This window comes from Cyanistes caeruleus, chromosome Z (assembly GCF_971803275.1).
Source record: "Cyanistes caeruleus chromosome Z, bCyaCae1.hap1.1, whole genome shotgun sequence".
Lineage (NCBI taxonomy): Eukaryota > Metazoa > Chordata > Aves > Passeriformes > Paridae > Cyanistes > Cyanistes caeruleus.
Genome location: NC_141732.1, coordinates 69,001,262 through 69,017,572, shown reverse-complemented (window position 1 = coordinate 69,017,572; position 16,311 = coordinate 69,001,262). Strand labels below are relative to the sequence as shown.

Sequence of the window (16,311 nt, the reverse complement as noted above, 5' to 3'; positions counted from 1 at the left end):
TTTTTTTCCCATTTGTCCCTTCTCTTTCCTCCTTTTTTTCTGCCCCACTTCTTCACTAGAAGCATGAGTGAGGTGGATGCTCAGGTTTCCTGCAGGTTTCCATCACTCTGGTTGTCAATTCTGACTTCTGCAGGATTCTGGGATCACAGTGAATAAAACAATATTGCTGTCATGATATATTGTTTCTTTATTCATGCATTATTTTCTCCCTTCTTAATTTTATCCTTTTATTCCTCTCTCACCTTTTTTGTTTCTTAAGAACTATTCTCGCTAGTGCCAAGAAAGATCAAACAGCACTGTTTTGTTTTGTTTTTTTTTAAATCTTAATCCTAGCAGCAGTACTTCTTAGTACTGGGGGAGGAGAGTGTATCCCAGTACTCATGCAGGTGACTAACAGCCACACAGACTGTAATACGCTGCAGGATTGGTCTTGTTTTAATTCCCTGACCCATTATTTATGGGGTTTTGCTATCACTTTTTATTATGTTAGTTCTTAACAAGTCCTATTTGCTTTTTCCCAGGGTCAACTTGAAGGACAAGCGATTTTTGTAAGTATTGCTTCACATGAAATTTGGTCACAGATGTGATTTAAAATAAGATTTAATGCTTCTGACTTGGTCTTTCCACAAAAGTCAATCTCAAATGTTGATTCTATGTAGCACTTACACATGATCTTTTGTGGTCAAAATGTAGCAGATAGTAGCCTCAAAAAGCTCAAAATCCATGGGTGGGCAAGGTGGACACCTGTAGGCAAAGTAGCTCCCCTTTTAGCAATGGATAAATCTTTTTCTTAGTCATCAGACATATTTATGGATGTTTTGTTTTGATGGAGTAAATTTGTGTAAAAAATGAAATACATCCAGGCAGTGAGGATTTAGAGATGATGGGGACAGTCAAGTAGTCAGACAGACAGTAAAAGGGAAGAACAGAGTCTGGCATTTGGAGAGGAGATGATGAGGGGAAAGCCTGAGCCAGTCCAGAGAGAGCCAAGAAGGAGGAGGAGGAGCACAGGAAGAGGCCAGCCTTGCAACGCCCAGGAGGAAGGAGTGGGAGACTAGCTACTAGTCTAAAACAAGTTTGAAAGAAATACCAATGCTCTTAATGGCTTTGCAGCTGGTGAATTAATCAGATTGATTATTTCCAGTCCTGCACTCAGTCCAGTCTGCTTCCTGTGAGCAGTAAACAGGTTTAATGTATTGTGAGCAGGAAGCAATCGAGAGGTGCTTGGGTTTGGATAGGAGAAGGACAGCAATTGCAGTGTTTAACTGAAATCCTTAGCATCAACAGCCTCTTGCAAATTTTTGTTTTCTGAGAGCTGTTTTAGGAACAGAGAAATCTCACACAGCTGTGGAGCTCACAGAGCTTTGTGGTCTGAAATAAGGGAAGTTTGGTTGGACTACAGGAGGCTGAGTCCTCAGGATGCACTTCAACCAGGACTATCTGGTTCAACCCTAGCTAAACTGAGTCTGGGTTATGGCATTGCAGAGCTGAGGTTCCATGCTGGGCACTTTTTTTTCTGCTTGATAAAAATAACACTTCTGATGGATACTTGTGGAGAAGTATGAATGACTGGGATTAATCAGCTCCCAGCTGTCATTAATCCTCCAGGAAGTGGTGTTCTGGATGCAATGCTTTTTGTTGTATTCATACCAAGCTCAATAGAAAATCTGCAATAGTTTTGTGGTTAAGTCTGCATAGTTAATGTTTCCATCACTAAGCCTCCTCTCCTGGTGCTGGGTATGACCCTACTTGGAGGCTTCTCTGGGCCATGTGGGACTGCTGTAGCAAGAGCTGATTTGCACTGCCTGTTTCTGTGCATGTGTATGTTCATGTGTCTGTGTGTTAGCAAAGTGGATAATATATTATTGTGTATTATATCATCATAAAGTAGAGAATATGTAAATGACAGCTGCCAGGAGAAATGCAGATGCAGTACCATTTAGTACAGGCAGTTGTTCTAACTGGGTATAATATTCAGGAACTCTAGCACACATAGATAAAAACCAAGAAAAATAATAAAAATTAGTAGACTTTAAAGGTGGGAGGTTTTAGGTTGGGCACAGAGCCCTGGAGAGCAGCACTGCTCCCTGTCAAATCGCTAAACATACCAGTACAAAATGGGAAGTGACCAGCTGAGACCAGTAGTTCAGGGAAGGAATTGTCATCAGGGGAGAGAGTGTCATTAAAATCAGCTCAGTTCCTGCAGCTGTTCTGTAATCCAGGGTTTGATGGTTTTTTGGATTAAAACAAAAATGAAAACAGACATTCTTCTGAAAAACAATTTGTAATCCTTGTTTCTGTGAGGCAGTTTATTGAGCCTCACAAACAGCTTCAACACACTTGTAGGGAAGGCAAGCTGTGTGGCAGGGCAGGGTGAGATACATGGGATAATCTAAGTGAATTTGGCTCCTGTTCCACAGAAAAGACATCACATTGCCTCACCCCATTCAACAATGTGAGATTGTAATGAGAATACCAAATGTCATTTTTCACAATTTTAGCAAGAGAGTTGCGCAAGAAAAGAAAGTGAGGCTGGTGACTATTGAAGCATCATCAACAATTCATTATTGAGTTTGGAGCATCAAGCTTTAAAATATAGAGCTGATTTGAGTGGAGGCGGGGACTATGAAAATGATGGGTAGAGCTCTTCCACATACTACCTAAATTCATTATCTGTGAGGCCACTCTGTCTCTTCTGAGAGGGACAGAACTTGGATTTAAGACCTGTCTTCTAAATATAAGGTAAAAAAGAAATTAAATATGTACTCCCAGGCTGCTGGACAGTGGGGCACAAATTTCTTTTCCAGGATCTGGTTTGAAAGTGTTCCTGGTGTGAGGTGGGTATTCCCTGGCATTGCCATAAGTCAGGGTAGCTTGATGGTGACCTGAATTTTTACTTATTTACTGATGTCCTGACCGTTGAAGATTAGATGTTTGGTTACAGAGATACCCACTCTGTGTTCCAGGGCTGTGTTCATGGAGTGTTCGTGTGATCTGGCACTGCCAGAAAGAGGCAGGTAGACATGTGTGTAAGGCATGGGTGCACCTTGCTGAGGTTTTGAGGGCACACATGTTGAACTAGTTGAATACCTTAGCAGGTATTTGTTGGGCTTTGATCTTGATTAGCCAGGCACTTGATGAGATTCCCTCTGTTTAGTTTATTGTAGACTGGAGTCTGGAGGTGATAATCTGAAGCACATGCATGAATATCCAAGTCTCTCCAAGGGCCAAGTTCCTCAATAGTGTCAAAACAATAAGACAGATAATGAAGGATTTTTCCTTGTAAGCATAAGTGTAATTAAGAGGAATACTGTCAGGAAAAAATGCACATAGTATAAGGGCAAACAGACCGTATGTATGGCATGGAGGATAGAAAGGCAGGAGCAAGGACATCTGTTCTCTCACCAGGTGGAGGTACAGGGTTTTCAGCAACTGGCTTCTCAGATCACATTGTGAAAGACCTCAGTCCCCTCAGCTATGAGACTGAAAGACCCAGATTTGTCTTTCAGAGTGAGTGTTCTTGCTGCCTCTCTCTGGATTATTCCAGCGCTGTTATAGTCTCAGACTTGTTCAGATCATTCGAGCAGATCAAGAGTGAATGGTGGAAAAACAAGATAATTGTCAGGTGGTCCATGCTAATAGGAAATCAGTGTTGGAGCTCCAAAACCACGTCCAGAGAAATGACAGATGGCAGGGTGTTGCTGAGCAATGTTGTAGTAATAATGTAAGTTCCCCAAAGAGTTGAGAGGAAGTGTTTTTTTCCAAAAGACAATCAAAAGGAAATTTAGCAGTTAATAAAATTTTGGGATTGTTTACTATTTTAATGCAACTGGAAGTGCAGATTTAAGTCTGTTCCAACATGAAGAAAAAAGAGAGCTCTGCATTTTCAAATTCACTGTGACTAATGTGTTTAATATCAGAGAATGAAAACCAGAAGAATAATAGCTGTAAAACAGGGTTTTTTTAAGTTCTTATTTTTCACACCTGAACAGTCTGTGGTATAGAACCTGATATTTCTGTTTCTTTGTAAATGTTGTCAAAATTCATCAATCTGGGATTAACATAGACATTCCAGGTAGGCTACATGTAAATAATACTCAATTTCTTTACACATGCACACATTCTCCATTAAAGATCAGATCTAAATGTCTGAGGCTGATCCATGCTCTGTGAAGGTGCCAGTGACAAAATGTAATGTTTTGGTGATGTTTCCTGTTTTCTGGGAGATTTGAACAGGCTCCTCTGAAGAGCATTCATCAGCCCAAGCTCTTCACATGGAACTGAACATTGCCCCCTTTACTGTAGCTGTCTGTGGGTTAATCTTTCTGTGTTTGTGGCAGAAGGACAAATAAGAGAAATGCTGTCTTCAGGTCAAGGCTGTTAGCTGAGCTCATAAAATTGTGAGAGATGATGGGATAGGGCTCTGCTCCGTGAGAAATTAAGGATCATCAGTTCACACTGCATCAAATTGCTTCACTCTCAGGAGGTTTTATGGCCTCTGAATTTAAAAGAGAAATAAAAACAAACAAGAAAGAAAAAAGGGGAAAACACACCAGACTGATACCAAATGCTAGCAGTTGGCTCAAGGGAGGGAATAGTATGTGACTTTGACTTCACCAGTGAAAAAGCTGGATATCAAATGCAAATGATCTGCAACCTTATGAGTTATGCTGAGAAATGGGTCCAGGTCAACCTTGTGGATTCCCCTGAGGCAAAGCTGCAGCTTGAGAGGAAACATGATTCTATTTGTGTTTGTTGTTTCTGAGCTGGGCTGGGGACAGTCTTCCTAGGAGAGTACAGGGAAAGCACCATGTAAGATCCCTGAGTCTCAGCTCACAGCACCATCCCCAATCACCCAGAATTGCTGTCACAATGTGCTTGTCTGCTCTTGACTTGGCAGGATGTTGTTATTGGCGACCTGAAGCCAGGCACTCCGCACCGCGTTAGCGTTGGAGCGTACAGCTGGGCGGGCAAAGGACGCCCCAGCATGCCCAGGGAGGTGACAACTTTATCCCAAGGTAACTCTGCCTGCAGGGCTCTGTTGCACAACTGGCAGGGCCTGTCGCACTCACACCTAACCTCTGCCATGTGCAGTATCACAGTATTTCACTGGTACTTTTCCACAAATGTAGGGTTTTGGAGGGGAAGTAGGGTGAGGGGAGAAGCCTATGAATTTGATTCCTAAGGCTGTGGGTGTTGGAGTTATATGTGTAGCAACTCTAATGCTATTCCTTTGCACTTCTTAGAAAAGTGCATGCCTCCTGCGCCACCCTATCAGCCCCAGATTGTGGTGGTTTCTGATTCAGAAGTTGCCTTGTCCTGGAAGACGGGAGTAAGTGAAGGAAGTTCCCCCATCCAGTACTACACGGTGGAGTTTATCAGGCAAGTGTGCTAGTGGAGCCTGAATTTCAGTGTTTTGGGGTTTTTTTCACCTAAACTGCACTATTTAACTGCACATGGATATGATTTATTTACATACTGTCTATCATCTGCTTTGTTCTCCTCTCAGTATGTGCTGAATTACCATGGAAACTTAAGGACAAAACCAGAAAGGATCCAATTTGTTATAAAATCACCAATATGTTGTACTTTCTGATGGAAGAAAAATAAGATCTGATTTGATCTGTTCGCTCTAATAGCGGCCTGGGTGAATGAAGTTTTAAGTTTCTCCTGTCATCAAATGCTGTCAAACCATGCTGAGAAAAGAGTGTTTGGTAGAGTGGTTTCCCTAGGTTGCTATAGAAAATAATCCAAGGACTGAGAAATCAGTATATTGGACAGTTTTATCTGACAAAAGTTGTGGAATCATAGAAACATCAATATCAGAAGACACCTTCAAGATCATCCAGCCCAATCATCAACCCAGCACTACCATTGTGGTCCCTAAACCACTAAGTCACATCACCCAGTGCCAAACCCAGACACCTCTTGAACACAAAGTTGTTTGGGCCTTGAGCTTGCAGGATTTAGACCTGCTTTGTTATGCTAATGCTAATGAAGTTTACGTGAAACGTTGATCTTGCTGTTTAGATTTGGGGGGGAAAAGTGGGGTGTTGATGGGATGCTTTTTTGTTCTTTTATGTTGAACTCTTAAAATTCACAGCAGTAGAACTGAACTGTCAGAAGTTGCCAGTCAAATCGCTTTTATAAGCTGCATAAAAAGGGTCAGGAGGAGGTGATTGTATCTGCAAGCATAAACAAGTATTTGTACTTGACTGTTCATATGCTTGTGGGAGCTAATATCTGCATACAGATCTATTTATTTTTGTTTGCCTCAATGTTTACCCTTACAGCAAATGTAAAATTCACCCTTTTAATCCTTTGAGCGAATACTTGATGACAGGTTTTAGTTGAGGTTCGTGGAAAAGAAGAGAGAATTGATTCTTTAACTACTCTGATCTGTAAAAGGTCAAAAAAAATCGTTCTTCAGGAAAACATAGTCATTTTAAAAAAAAATTGTTGTTGTTAGAACAGACAGGAAGAACTTGATTTTCAAAGTATGGGTACAATCTAGAAGATATCGATATAGCAAAAGAGATACTGATATAGCAAAAAGAAGACCCAGACTGAAAGCCTACTTTTTAACTGATGCACTTTGTATTTGGGATGAAATTCCCCATATTTAGTTGGAGGTCTTCCAATGTTCAATGCACTACGAGGCAGGACATGAGGGCTGAAGATACTTATTTCCTTTGTGTAGTGTCTGCTGTAGACCTACAATGAAATGTCTTCAATATCTATTTTTTGAACACAATTTTTATCTGAGCTTTTTGCTCTCTCTCCATCTCTTCTCTCTCATTTGTTCAGTTGATGGGGAAGGGATTTTGTTGAGTTCTGATTGACTGCACTTCTATCATTTCTGTGCTTTTACTGGAAAGTGGAACCTGGAGGCTTGTGTACACTTCTTCATAGCACCAGAAACCTGCTGATGGAAGAAGTGGGCACCATCATCTCCATCTACCACACTGGAAGTGGACCCTTGAATGTTTTTGTTCAGCCAGGGAGTTGAAAGCTGCTGTTTAGGTCAAAAGATGCGAGTGACTGAAATTTCAGTGTCTCATTTGCTTTGGACTTTGGGAAAGAATTTACTAATAGCAAAATGTTTTGATTGCACTGTTTAGTTTGAGGTTTAAAGCTAAGTTGAAAGTGACTTTGTTAATTTTGGGATTATGGTCTCTTAGACTTGGAAGCTTGGTTGTATATTTGTAGTAAATCAATGAGCCATAAGCCATAATGGCAGTTAGAGGTAAACATTTAAATTTAAGCTTCGTTGTCTTTTGCTGCATATAGTTTTAATTACTATAAAATATATTTTCATGAGTTAAAGCTAGTAAACCAAACCAATGTAAAATGAATACAAATCTGTTAAAAAAAATTAGGATTTAGTCCTCTTATGCCAAAGAAATACATCATTATCCTGTGATTTTGCAAAATGAATAAGTTTCTAATGCAAATGTGTAATTTTGCTTGGGTACAGCACAAATGTATGACATTGTTTAAGAAATTTCCATCTCTTTAGAATTTGTTTTATGACTTTAATCTTAGGAAAAACATGTTGGGACAAAACACTCCTCTCTGTTACTGAGCTGTGACACTGGGGAAATTCAGTACATTAATGAAAATTCAGTACATTAGTTGTTTTGAGAATCAAAACAACCAGAATCCCATCAGAACTCTGGCTACCCTTCAGCCTATCTCTACTCAGGGTCTAAATTTGGTGCTTTATTTAAGGATTTGCCTAAGGGGTTTCCCTTGAGACTTTATGGTTCACCACAGGCAGTGGAGGGCTGCAGGCAGCTTCATATATAAGATGAATCTGATTCAGGCTCTATTCTGCTGCTGACTAAAAGAGGATGCTAAGGAGACCACAGTCCCACTTTTCTAAATGCTGAAAGTCAGGAGGGAGACTGTAGGACTCATTCTTCACTGGATAGTTCATAGGGAATGTGCAATAGAATGTGTTAAAACCAAAATATATAGTGTCTGCGCAACTTTGTAGGCTCAGTGTAAATATTCTGCTGGTTAATGGTGAGAAGTATTTAATGAAAAGTTTCATTTTTGTGAAAGCCTCTTAAGCAAGACTGTGGACTTAAGAATATGAGCTGGGGTGTTTTTCCTGAAGAGGCTATACAAAATTAATTCTTAAAAATGCCTTGGATATTTTTACTCAAGTACTCCAAATACTCAGATTTTTAATCTGTTGAATGCCTACATGATCTTTTCAACTTGGTGACTAAATTATACAAGTTTTTATAGCCATGTAGCAACTACAGAACCACAAGTGTTTCAGCAGCACATGCCCTGAAATAATCAGGTCGCTTTCTTTTCATCTCATTGGTATGTAGATGAAATCAAAAGCTTTTAACATTAATCTTGGCATGCAAAGGAAATTTTTCAGTATCTTGGTGGTGACATGAAACTTCTGCTGCAATGAACTAGGCAGGTTCTGCTGATAAAACTGGAGGATTTATTAGTATTCAGATATTAGGGTGGTTCAGATTCAGCATAGTGTTGTGCACAGATTTCTTGATTAGTTTGAAGCCTTCTCTCTCCCTCCCAGAAAAATCCATCCCTGAATCCATTCCCTGCTGAACTCTCTGTCTCTGGCACTGCACTGAACCAGACAACCATTGTTTGCTTTTGTTTGCAAAGAATCTGTAACAACAGATCTGACCAGGGAGACACCTCCCAGTGTCTAGGACAAAAACTTCTATTATTGCTTCCCTGATTATTGCATGAAACAGGTATATATGACTCAGTATTTACCTCACTGCATGTGAGATTAACTCCTTGAAAAGGTAACTGGTGAAGAAAGAGGAGAGAAAGATTTTAGGGAGGAACTGCTTAACAACATTAGAAGCACCAGAAGAATATTTAACAAGATAATGAGTTACTGAAATTGTCCACTTTTCCTTTCCTCATAGTTGACCTGGCGTATTGGTTGATATATTTTGTAGAAAGTGTCACAATAATGTGACATGATAATAGTTAATAAAAATAATATGTTATGGTACAGTATATTCTACAAGAGATTTTTCCACAGCAAATGATGATGGATTGTAGTTGTCATCATATTTATTATTTGCTGGATTTTTTTTTAAAAACCATTATAGAGATAAATTTTCCTCTTGAGATGACTACAAATACGGCATGGAAGAACAATCATAAGCCTTAGAAAAATTGGGTTGCCAGTGGGTGCCTCACAAATAATTTCCAGGTGATTTTAAAAGGAAGTTCAAGTGACTATAAAATTGCTGTTCCCTGCATCAGAAAGAATTTCCTTCTTGAACTGAATAAGTCCCCAGGTTACAGCATAAAGCAATAATCCAAATTTTTAGGTACATTTGGCATGGAATTCTGCCCTTGTTTTGTATCCATCCAGTCCTCTTGGTTTTAGCCATACATTTATTATCTTCAAACCACTATGATTTGCATGAGATTCTTTCTGCATAGCATTTTTGTGTTGGAGATGCACAGCTGCAGCTTCAAGAGCAGGCAACATCCATGGAAGTTGTCTGATTTCCCCATTCACAGGTACAGTGTTTGGAGCTGCCCTGTAAGTTGTTGGCCAGAGGCAGAAAGACCTGTGCTGGGGAATGTAGTGCTGCAGGAAAATGGGAAAATGGTATCAGAATGAGTCCTTCCAGTGTAAAAATTGACAACACACCGATATACAACGTTAAAAAAAGGGCCATGGAGACGTTTTTCAGCAAAACGTTCTCGTCTCAGGGAACATGGGAGCTGGCTTGCCCTGGATGCAGTCACCAGCTGAATCTGTGCTCCTTTCCCCATCTGTTTGCCATGTTTTCATCTCATACTGTTTTGTTCACACAGGGAGCGTTCTGGTGAAGTAGCAAAGGTCAAGTGATAAATCTCCCTCTTTCCTTCTCCTTCAGCTGCAGATCCTTACATGTTTGCAGGCATTTCCTTTATTATAAACTTCTGCAGAAGGAAATGTTGGGAGAGACAGTCAGTGTATTTGAAGCCTAGCCTGCTGTTTGTGTTATCTCCTAAATCTTTTTAGGGCGCAATGCCTCCTTTGGGTCTCTTCATCAAAGGCGTGTTGTTTCCACTTGGGTAGACACATGAGCAAGGTCTGTTGCAAAGAGGCAGTTCTCGAGCTAGCAGGAATTCCTTGGATGGGAGTTAGAACCAAAAAAGGATGTGTACAGGAAAATTGAAAACACTACTAAGCAAGCCTTGGAAGGAAGCTATGTTAACAGCTTTCATTTGGAAAACACTATATATTTTCATTTTGGCCCAGGCATCAAAAGCTCAGAGGAGGGAAACAATGGAAAAGCAGCCAAAATAAATGCTCTCCTGTCTACCAGGAAATGGTGGTGAAGGGTGACTTAAGAGGGTCTGTTTAGCTATCATTAAATCTTGTGCATTGGTCTGATTTTGTTTTTATTTTTAGCAAGACAATGAAATACTCATGCCCTGTGTGCCACTGTGCACTTGAGACAGGCGGCTTGGAACTGCATTTGCCATGCTGGCACAAAGCAATGGAACCTCAGTGATCAATAAATCTTGTATTGACCACTAAAGGAAAACATACATTAACTTTGGTGTTTCCTTCCAGCTGAAAATAAACAAATACAAAATGCCTGCCTTGTGCTATAATTTTTAATTCAAAGACTGTTGGAGACATTTGCAGCTAGTCCTATGTAAACACTGGTAGATTCAGGGTGCACTTGGAGGTTATTTCCTGTAATAAATATTGCAAGAACACTGGAATAATTTTCTCTGAAGGCCATTTCTGTCCTTATTTTACTTTCATAAACTTTAATTTTAATATTTTGGGTAGCCTAGAGTGAATATTTACATTATTGTGTTGTTTGTATTTGTTTAGCTTCTTATTTTGTTCTCTCTTTGATAAGAGGCCACTTTCAGAGAGGGTAGAAATGGTGCAAAAGCACAGGAATACTCTCTCAGAGTACTTGAAGCCATCTACCCCTTTGCAATGTGCCTGGATGCATGAACTTAAAACACTTGATAACAAACTGCCATGTGAATGGTTGTACTGATTTCACTTGAAATATAATGGCACTTAGAGAAGCTCTTATTGGCAGTCGGCTTTAAGTATGAATCAGGAGCTGAGCAGGCATTGTCCAAAGGCAGATACAGGAATGTTGTTGCAAAATCCAGGTACATAGGCCATGTCCTCTGCATTATTGTTCAGTGGGTTTTGTGGGCTCTCTGTGTGTGGTTTTTTGGTGGTTTTGTTTGGGCTTTTTCAATTTGGGTTGGGTTTTTTGTCTGTTTGTTTTTTTGAAGAGAAGACTTTGGATCTGTATGTTCCTATGTGAGTGGATTAACCTGATTAGCTGGGAGATCAAATGTCAGATTCTCATCTTGCTAATGCTTGTATATGTTTGAAGGGACTTACTGGCATTAGAACACAAACTCGTAGAAATAAATCAAGATCTTTCCCTCTATTACAAACTATTGCTTAGACAGCCACATAAGGAGTGTGGAACTCTGGGTAAGAGACCCCTACTTGAAAACTATGAATCCAAAATCCACAAAACAGATAAACTTAACTGGATTTGTTAGTTTGTCTTCTAAATAACCTCCTTGGCTTTATAAGCAAAATCTGAGTAATTTGGTTTGTATGATTGTACAGTTTTGACATCACAGGCTTCACAGCTTGGTAATGGTGGGTTGCAGAGTCTGATTCTTTAAGAGTGAAGGGTTTCAGTGATGATTTATTAGACTACTGTCTCATTTATTAGTGTATTCCCTACAAAAGTACAAATGCAGCTAATTTATACAGCCAGCTTTAATTATTTAAGATCTGGTCTTTGTTTGATCCTCAAGGCCAGACCTTGACAGCAACTGGACGGTAATAAGAGAGCAGATCCAGATGGAGTCGATGGTTCTCAAGGGACTGCTCCCAAACACGAAGTATCAGTTTGCCGTCCGAGCAGCAAACTCCTTTGGATCCAGCCCTGCCAGTGCACCGAGCGATGTCATCCGCACATTCAGTGAGTACAAACACGCTCCTGTTACTAAAGCTAGACCAAAATGAGGTTTATCTGTAAATAAAGTGTGTCTGGGCTAGCTGTGGAGGCCTGCTGCTGGAAAGAATTGCTCTCCAGGCACAGTCACCCTCATTCTGACACCTCTCAGTCCTGTCTGAGGAGCTTGCAGCAAGCACCCTGAGAAAGCCAAGCCATGGGCAAAAATCTGAAAAGACCCAGACAGCATCACATTCGTGCCATTTCTTTGCTCTGGAGGTCATTGATGGGTATTTTTGGATCGCTACTTTCTGAATTTTGTGCTGGCTTCATGCAGAACTGATAAGTGAATATCATGGGGAGAAATGAGAGAGACAAGTCTATTGTTCATTTTTTCTGTTCTTTGAAGCTGAACCTTATATATTAAATTTATAATTTCAGCTATTCAGAAAGACCAGATCAAACTTGTATGGTTTTCTGAGGAGTAAGACTCTTTAACTATTTAGCACAGTCATGAAAATAATGATTTAAGGAAGTAAGCTTATGTTAGATGAACATGCTGACATACCAACTTGTTAACTATTATATTTACATTTGTATAGCAATATAGACCATGCACACTGCAGTAAGTGTTGGTCCAGTTGCTGCAGGGCTTCCTCAGGATGCAATCCTCTGCCAGTACTGGTGTCTCTGTAAGGTGACTTTGGGGGGCTGCTGCTCCTCATCACACATAGGGGAATTTGCTCCTCAAATCCCAACCGAGCCAACACAGAGCATATTGGGAATTGTACAAATCACATCTAACAGCAAAAAACCCAATGACACAAAGAGAAGCAATGGAGGAAGCACAGCTAAAGCCAGCAAGGTATGGCAGCTAACTGAGCTATATCATTAATGTTCTAAACTTTTTCTATAAAAATATATCTCAGTACTTTTAAGTGTTTTGTTGTGTTTTTTTCCCTCACTCTCTCAATTGCAAACCATCTTTAATCAACTAGTGAAAATGAGCAGCAAATATTCAGGTAGGACTGTCAGCTCTGCAAGAAAATTTTGCATCCTGCAAGAACATAAACAACGTGCTTAGTGATCCACCAATTAAACCTGATAAAGATTTTTTTTCTAAACAGCCTCTCTGTTGTGGAATCCCTTTTTTCATTGACTCTTTCATGGTAATTTCCATTTTTTTTGTCTCTCTGTCATAAATTCAGTCACTTGAATAGTTTGCATTTAGTTTGCTATGGCTGCTGAGTTCATAAGTTTAACTTCTGAAGTAAATGTTTGTGAAAACCTCGTGCAGTGTAATCTGGTCTTCCTTGGCCCATGGATCCCCCAGGGTGAGCTCCTGCTGCTTCAGGCACACGTGTGCTCCTTGGTATCTTGTTTATCTTCGGATGTTAGCAGCTGCATCCTTTGGTCTGAAAAGATAAAGTGTTTTTAGCTCTATTAGAAGGGGTGGAATGGTCTTCGTGCTGTGCTTATTACTGCAGCACTTCAGGGAAGGCTCTTTGCCTTGGAAACAGCTCATTCCACAGAGGCCTGCCAAGGTGTCTCTAAAACATGGTTTTCTGTCATTAGAGCTTGGAATCAAATTCACTTCTGGTGTGTATAAGCACTGATTCCTGGAGCATTCATAAGGGACATGAGCTTGGTTCTCTATGCCTGGGTCAGATCTGAAAATTCAGTATATTATGCATTTTGTACTGCTCCTTGAATGGGCTTTAAAGTCTGTGCTGGCCCACACAAGCCAGCAGGTAGGCAGATGGGTGCTGCAGTGTCTGAGAGGTGGTTTTCCCTGCTCCAAGGGCCTGGCAGTGCTTGGTAGAGACCCTCATGACCAGGCAGAGCTCCTGCAGGCCAGGGCCATGTCTGTGATGTGCTCCAGCCCTGCTCCAGCCCCACTTGTACTTGGGGCTACTTTGGCACTCTGAACTCTTTGGCAAATGCAAATGTTGCTCTTTTGCCAGTGTGCTCTTTGAAAATAGGCTTAAAAACTACATATAGCCACTATGCATGGAAACCTGCATTACCTTGTGGATACCTGTCATCAAAACAACCAGATTTGTGTGGATCAAGGAGTGTTGCTCAAAAGTGTCAGGGATGCATGCCTTCAAAAATAAATTATTTGGGTTTCTGAAGGGAGGAGTGTAGCTGAGATGATAGGCTAGCTGATAGCAGCTCTCACTTGTCTTTACTTGTGATGTCTGTGTAGGAGACTGACTTGATGTTAACCAGACACACAGTACACTGTGCGTTAGTAGAAAGGCTAAACTTTTATTGGGAGAAAATAGTTCTTCATTAAAGCTGTGTGTAGCTGGGACATTTATATTTCCCCAAGACATTAAAAACCTCTGAAGAATGATTTAAACCACAGACAAATTTCAGAAAGAAACAGAAACAGGAAAAAAACCCAAAAAACCAAACTACACTGTGCTGAAGGGAATCCAATTAAATCTCACTTCCAATTTACATTATGTATCTGAAAGTACCCTCCTGCTTCTAGCAGCCAGAAAGCCCAGTTTTTTGGTCCAGTTAATCACTCTCTTCAGTTGCTCAGGTGTAAGTGTTCAGCAAATTTGAAGTCCTCAAAGTTTTGTGGTTTTCAACAGTCACTGTAGGAGGGCATGTGCATTCACAGACACCTGATAGTCCCCTGGGGCTGTCTCAGGTACAGTGATGTATCTCAGGTGGCACCAGTTGCTTGACTGTCTCTAAGTGCCAGCAGATACCTCTTAGTCACCTCGTGCTTTTGAAAAGGTGCCAGACATTTGTCATCTCTGAAACTGAAGCACCTTTATTCTTCAGAGTGCACTTCATAAGAATTAATACCTTCGTTATTACTGTGGTTCCTCCTCCCACCTAAGCAGTGAAACATGCTACATGACACAGATTTCTGATGCTATTTTCTGCCTGCCTATATATTCTTCAGAAATACCTGAAATATCTCAGAAAGCTGGCAGAAGTTCATACAATGTCTGACTCTTTTGCATTACATTTAGCTCAGTGTTTGGATTTCAAAAATTTGCAGTTTTACATTTGTATATGCTAAATGTTTTATGGCATGACTTGACATAAGTAGTACTTTTCTGATGTTTATTTTAATTGATTAACAAATTCCCAACATTACCTCAGAAGCAGAAAACCTTCAGGGTCCACAAAGTCCTGCACAGATTCTCTTGCAGCTCTTGTAGGCAGACTGAGGCAGAGATGAGTCCATGTTACTCCAGAATGTTTTCTGTTGTGATTTATCTCATTCTCACAGGTAATTCACTGATTTTGTTTTTAAAATGGGGGTGGATTTGCAGTTCTCTTGACTGCATTGTCAAGGAAAGCATTGTCTTTGTTTTGCTTCACTAAAGGGAGGCTGACAGTATCACCTAATGTGACAGACCTCCCGAGGTCCTTGAAATTACAACATGTGGCCTTGATTATAAGCAGTTACCCCCTTACCTAGTAAAAAATGCATGCTTCTTTAATTGCTCCATTTTCAGGGAGGAAAGAGAGGGCAAGTTTCCCCAAGGGTTCTCATTTATTTGTGATTTGGTTTCATTAATTTTTTTCTAGAGGGAAATGATGCAATAAATCAATTTTTTGTTGCCTTTCTTAATTACAGTTGCACATGGTGGGTATTTCACCTACATGGTTGTTGGGATTTTGTTGTATAAAATCTTTCAAAATGTCATGGACAATTCACTGGAAAATAAAAAGATTGCACATACTCAGTTTAGAAACAACAAAATAAACCGTCCCAAAGAATAAAACAAACAAACAAAAAAAATGTCATCACCTGCATTGCTTAAATACTCTTCATCTGCTCAGGAAACAGATGGGGTTTGCACTGTGCCTGCAAGGTCACCAACCTTGGGCTTTGCCAGACCAACAGAGGAAGTGTCCTCTGTTAAAAATACCCTCCTGCTTGTCTCCACAGCAAACGTGACAGAAGTGACTGCTTAAGCAGGGCACATCCCTTCCTCTGGTCCTGGCTGTCACTGCCAGAGTCACACAGAGCAGGGCACTGCCACAGGTGCTTGTGTATTCTGCATGGACCTTGAATGTGTCAGCTGAGGCACAAAAAAAGGGCAGTCTCTGGGGCCCAAACCTTGATTTAAATGGTGCTGATGTGTCCTGGAGATCATAAATGGAGAAGGTTTTTCACAGAACTGTTTCCCACACATCTCCAGAGACTTTACAAAAGCAGTATTGGTAACTGTGGGGACAGTGGCAAAAAGCAAGAGACAAGCCAAGTGACATGCAGGTTTGCACTGTGAGTCACTGAAAAGCATAAAATGACTTTTAAAATGCTCCTGATGTATTTTGGATTAAGACCTGTGGGAGGTTCTTTCAGTCTGTTAAC

The 16,311-nt window shown here is 40.4% G+C and overlaps 1 protein-coding gene across 2 annotated transcripts in view; it reads left to right on the top strand.

The window, feature by feature from the left end:
- EGFLAM (EGF like, fibronectin type III and laminin G domains) overlaps positions 1-16,311 on the top strand; it is a 73,405-nt gene that overhangs the window by 18,306 nt on the left and 38,788 nt on the right. For both annotated transcript variants that reach the window (XM_023943885.2, XM_086867295.1), the window contains exons 4-7: positions 522-548; positions 4,901-5,018; positions 5,247-5,382; positions 11,821-11,987. In XM_023943885.2, the coding sequence (XP_023799653.2) occupies positions 522-548; positions 4,901-5,018; positions 5,247-5,382; positions 11,821-11,987 (448 nt within the window). The remainder of the gene's footprint in view (positions 1-521; positions 549-4,900; positions 5,019-5,246; positions 5,383-11,820; positions 11,988-16,311) is intronic.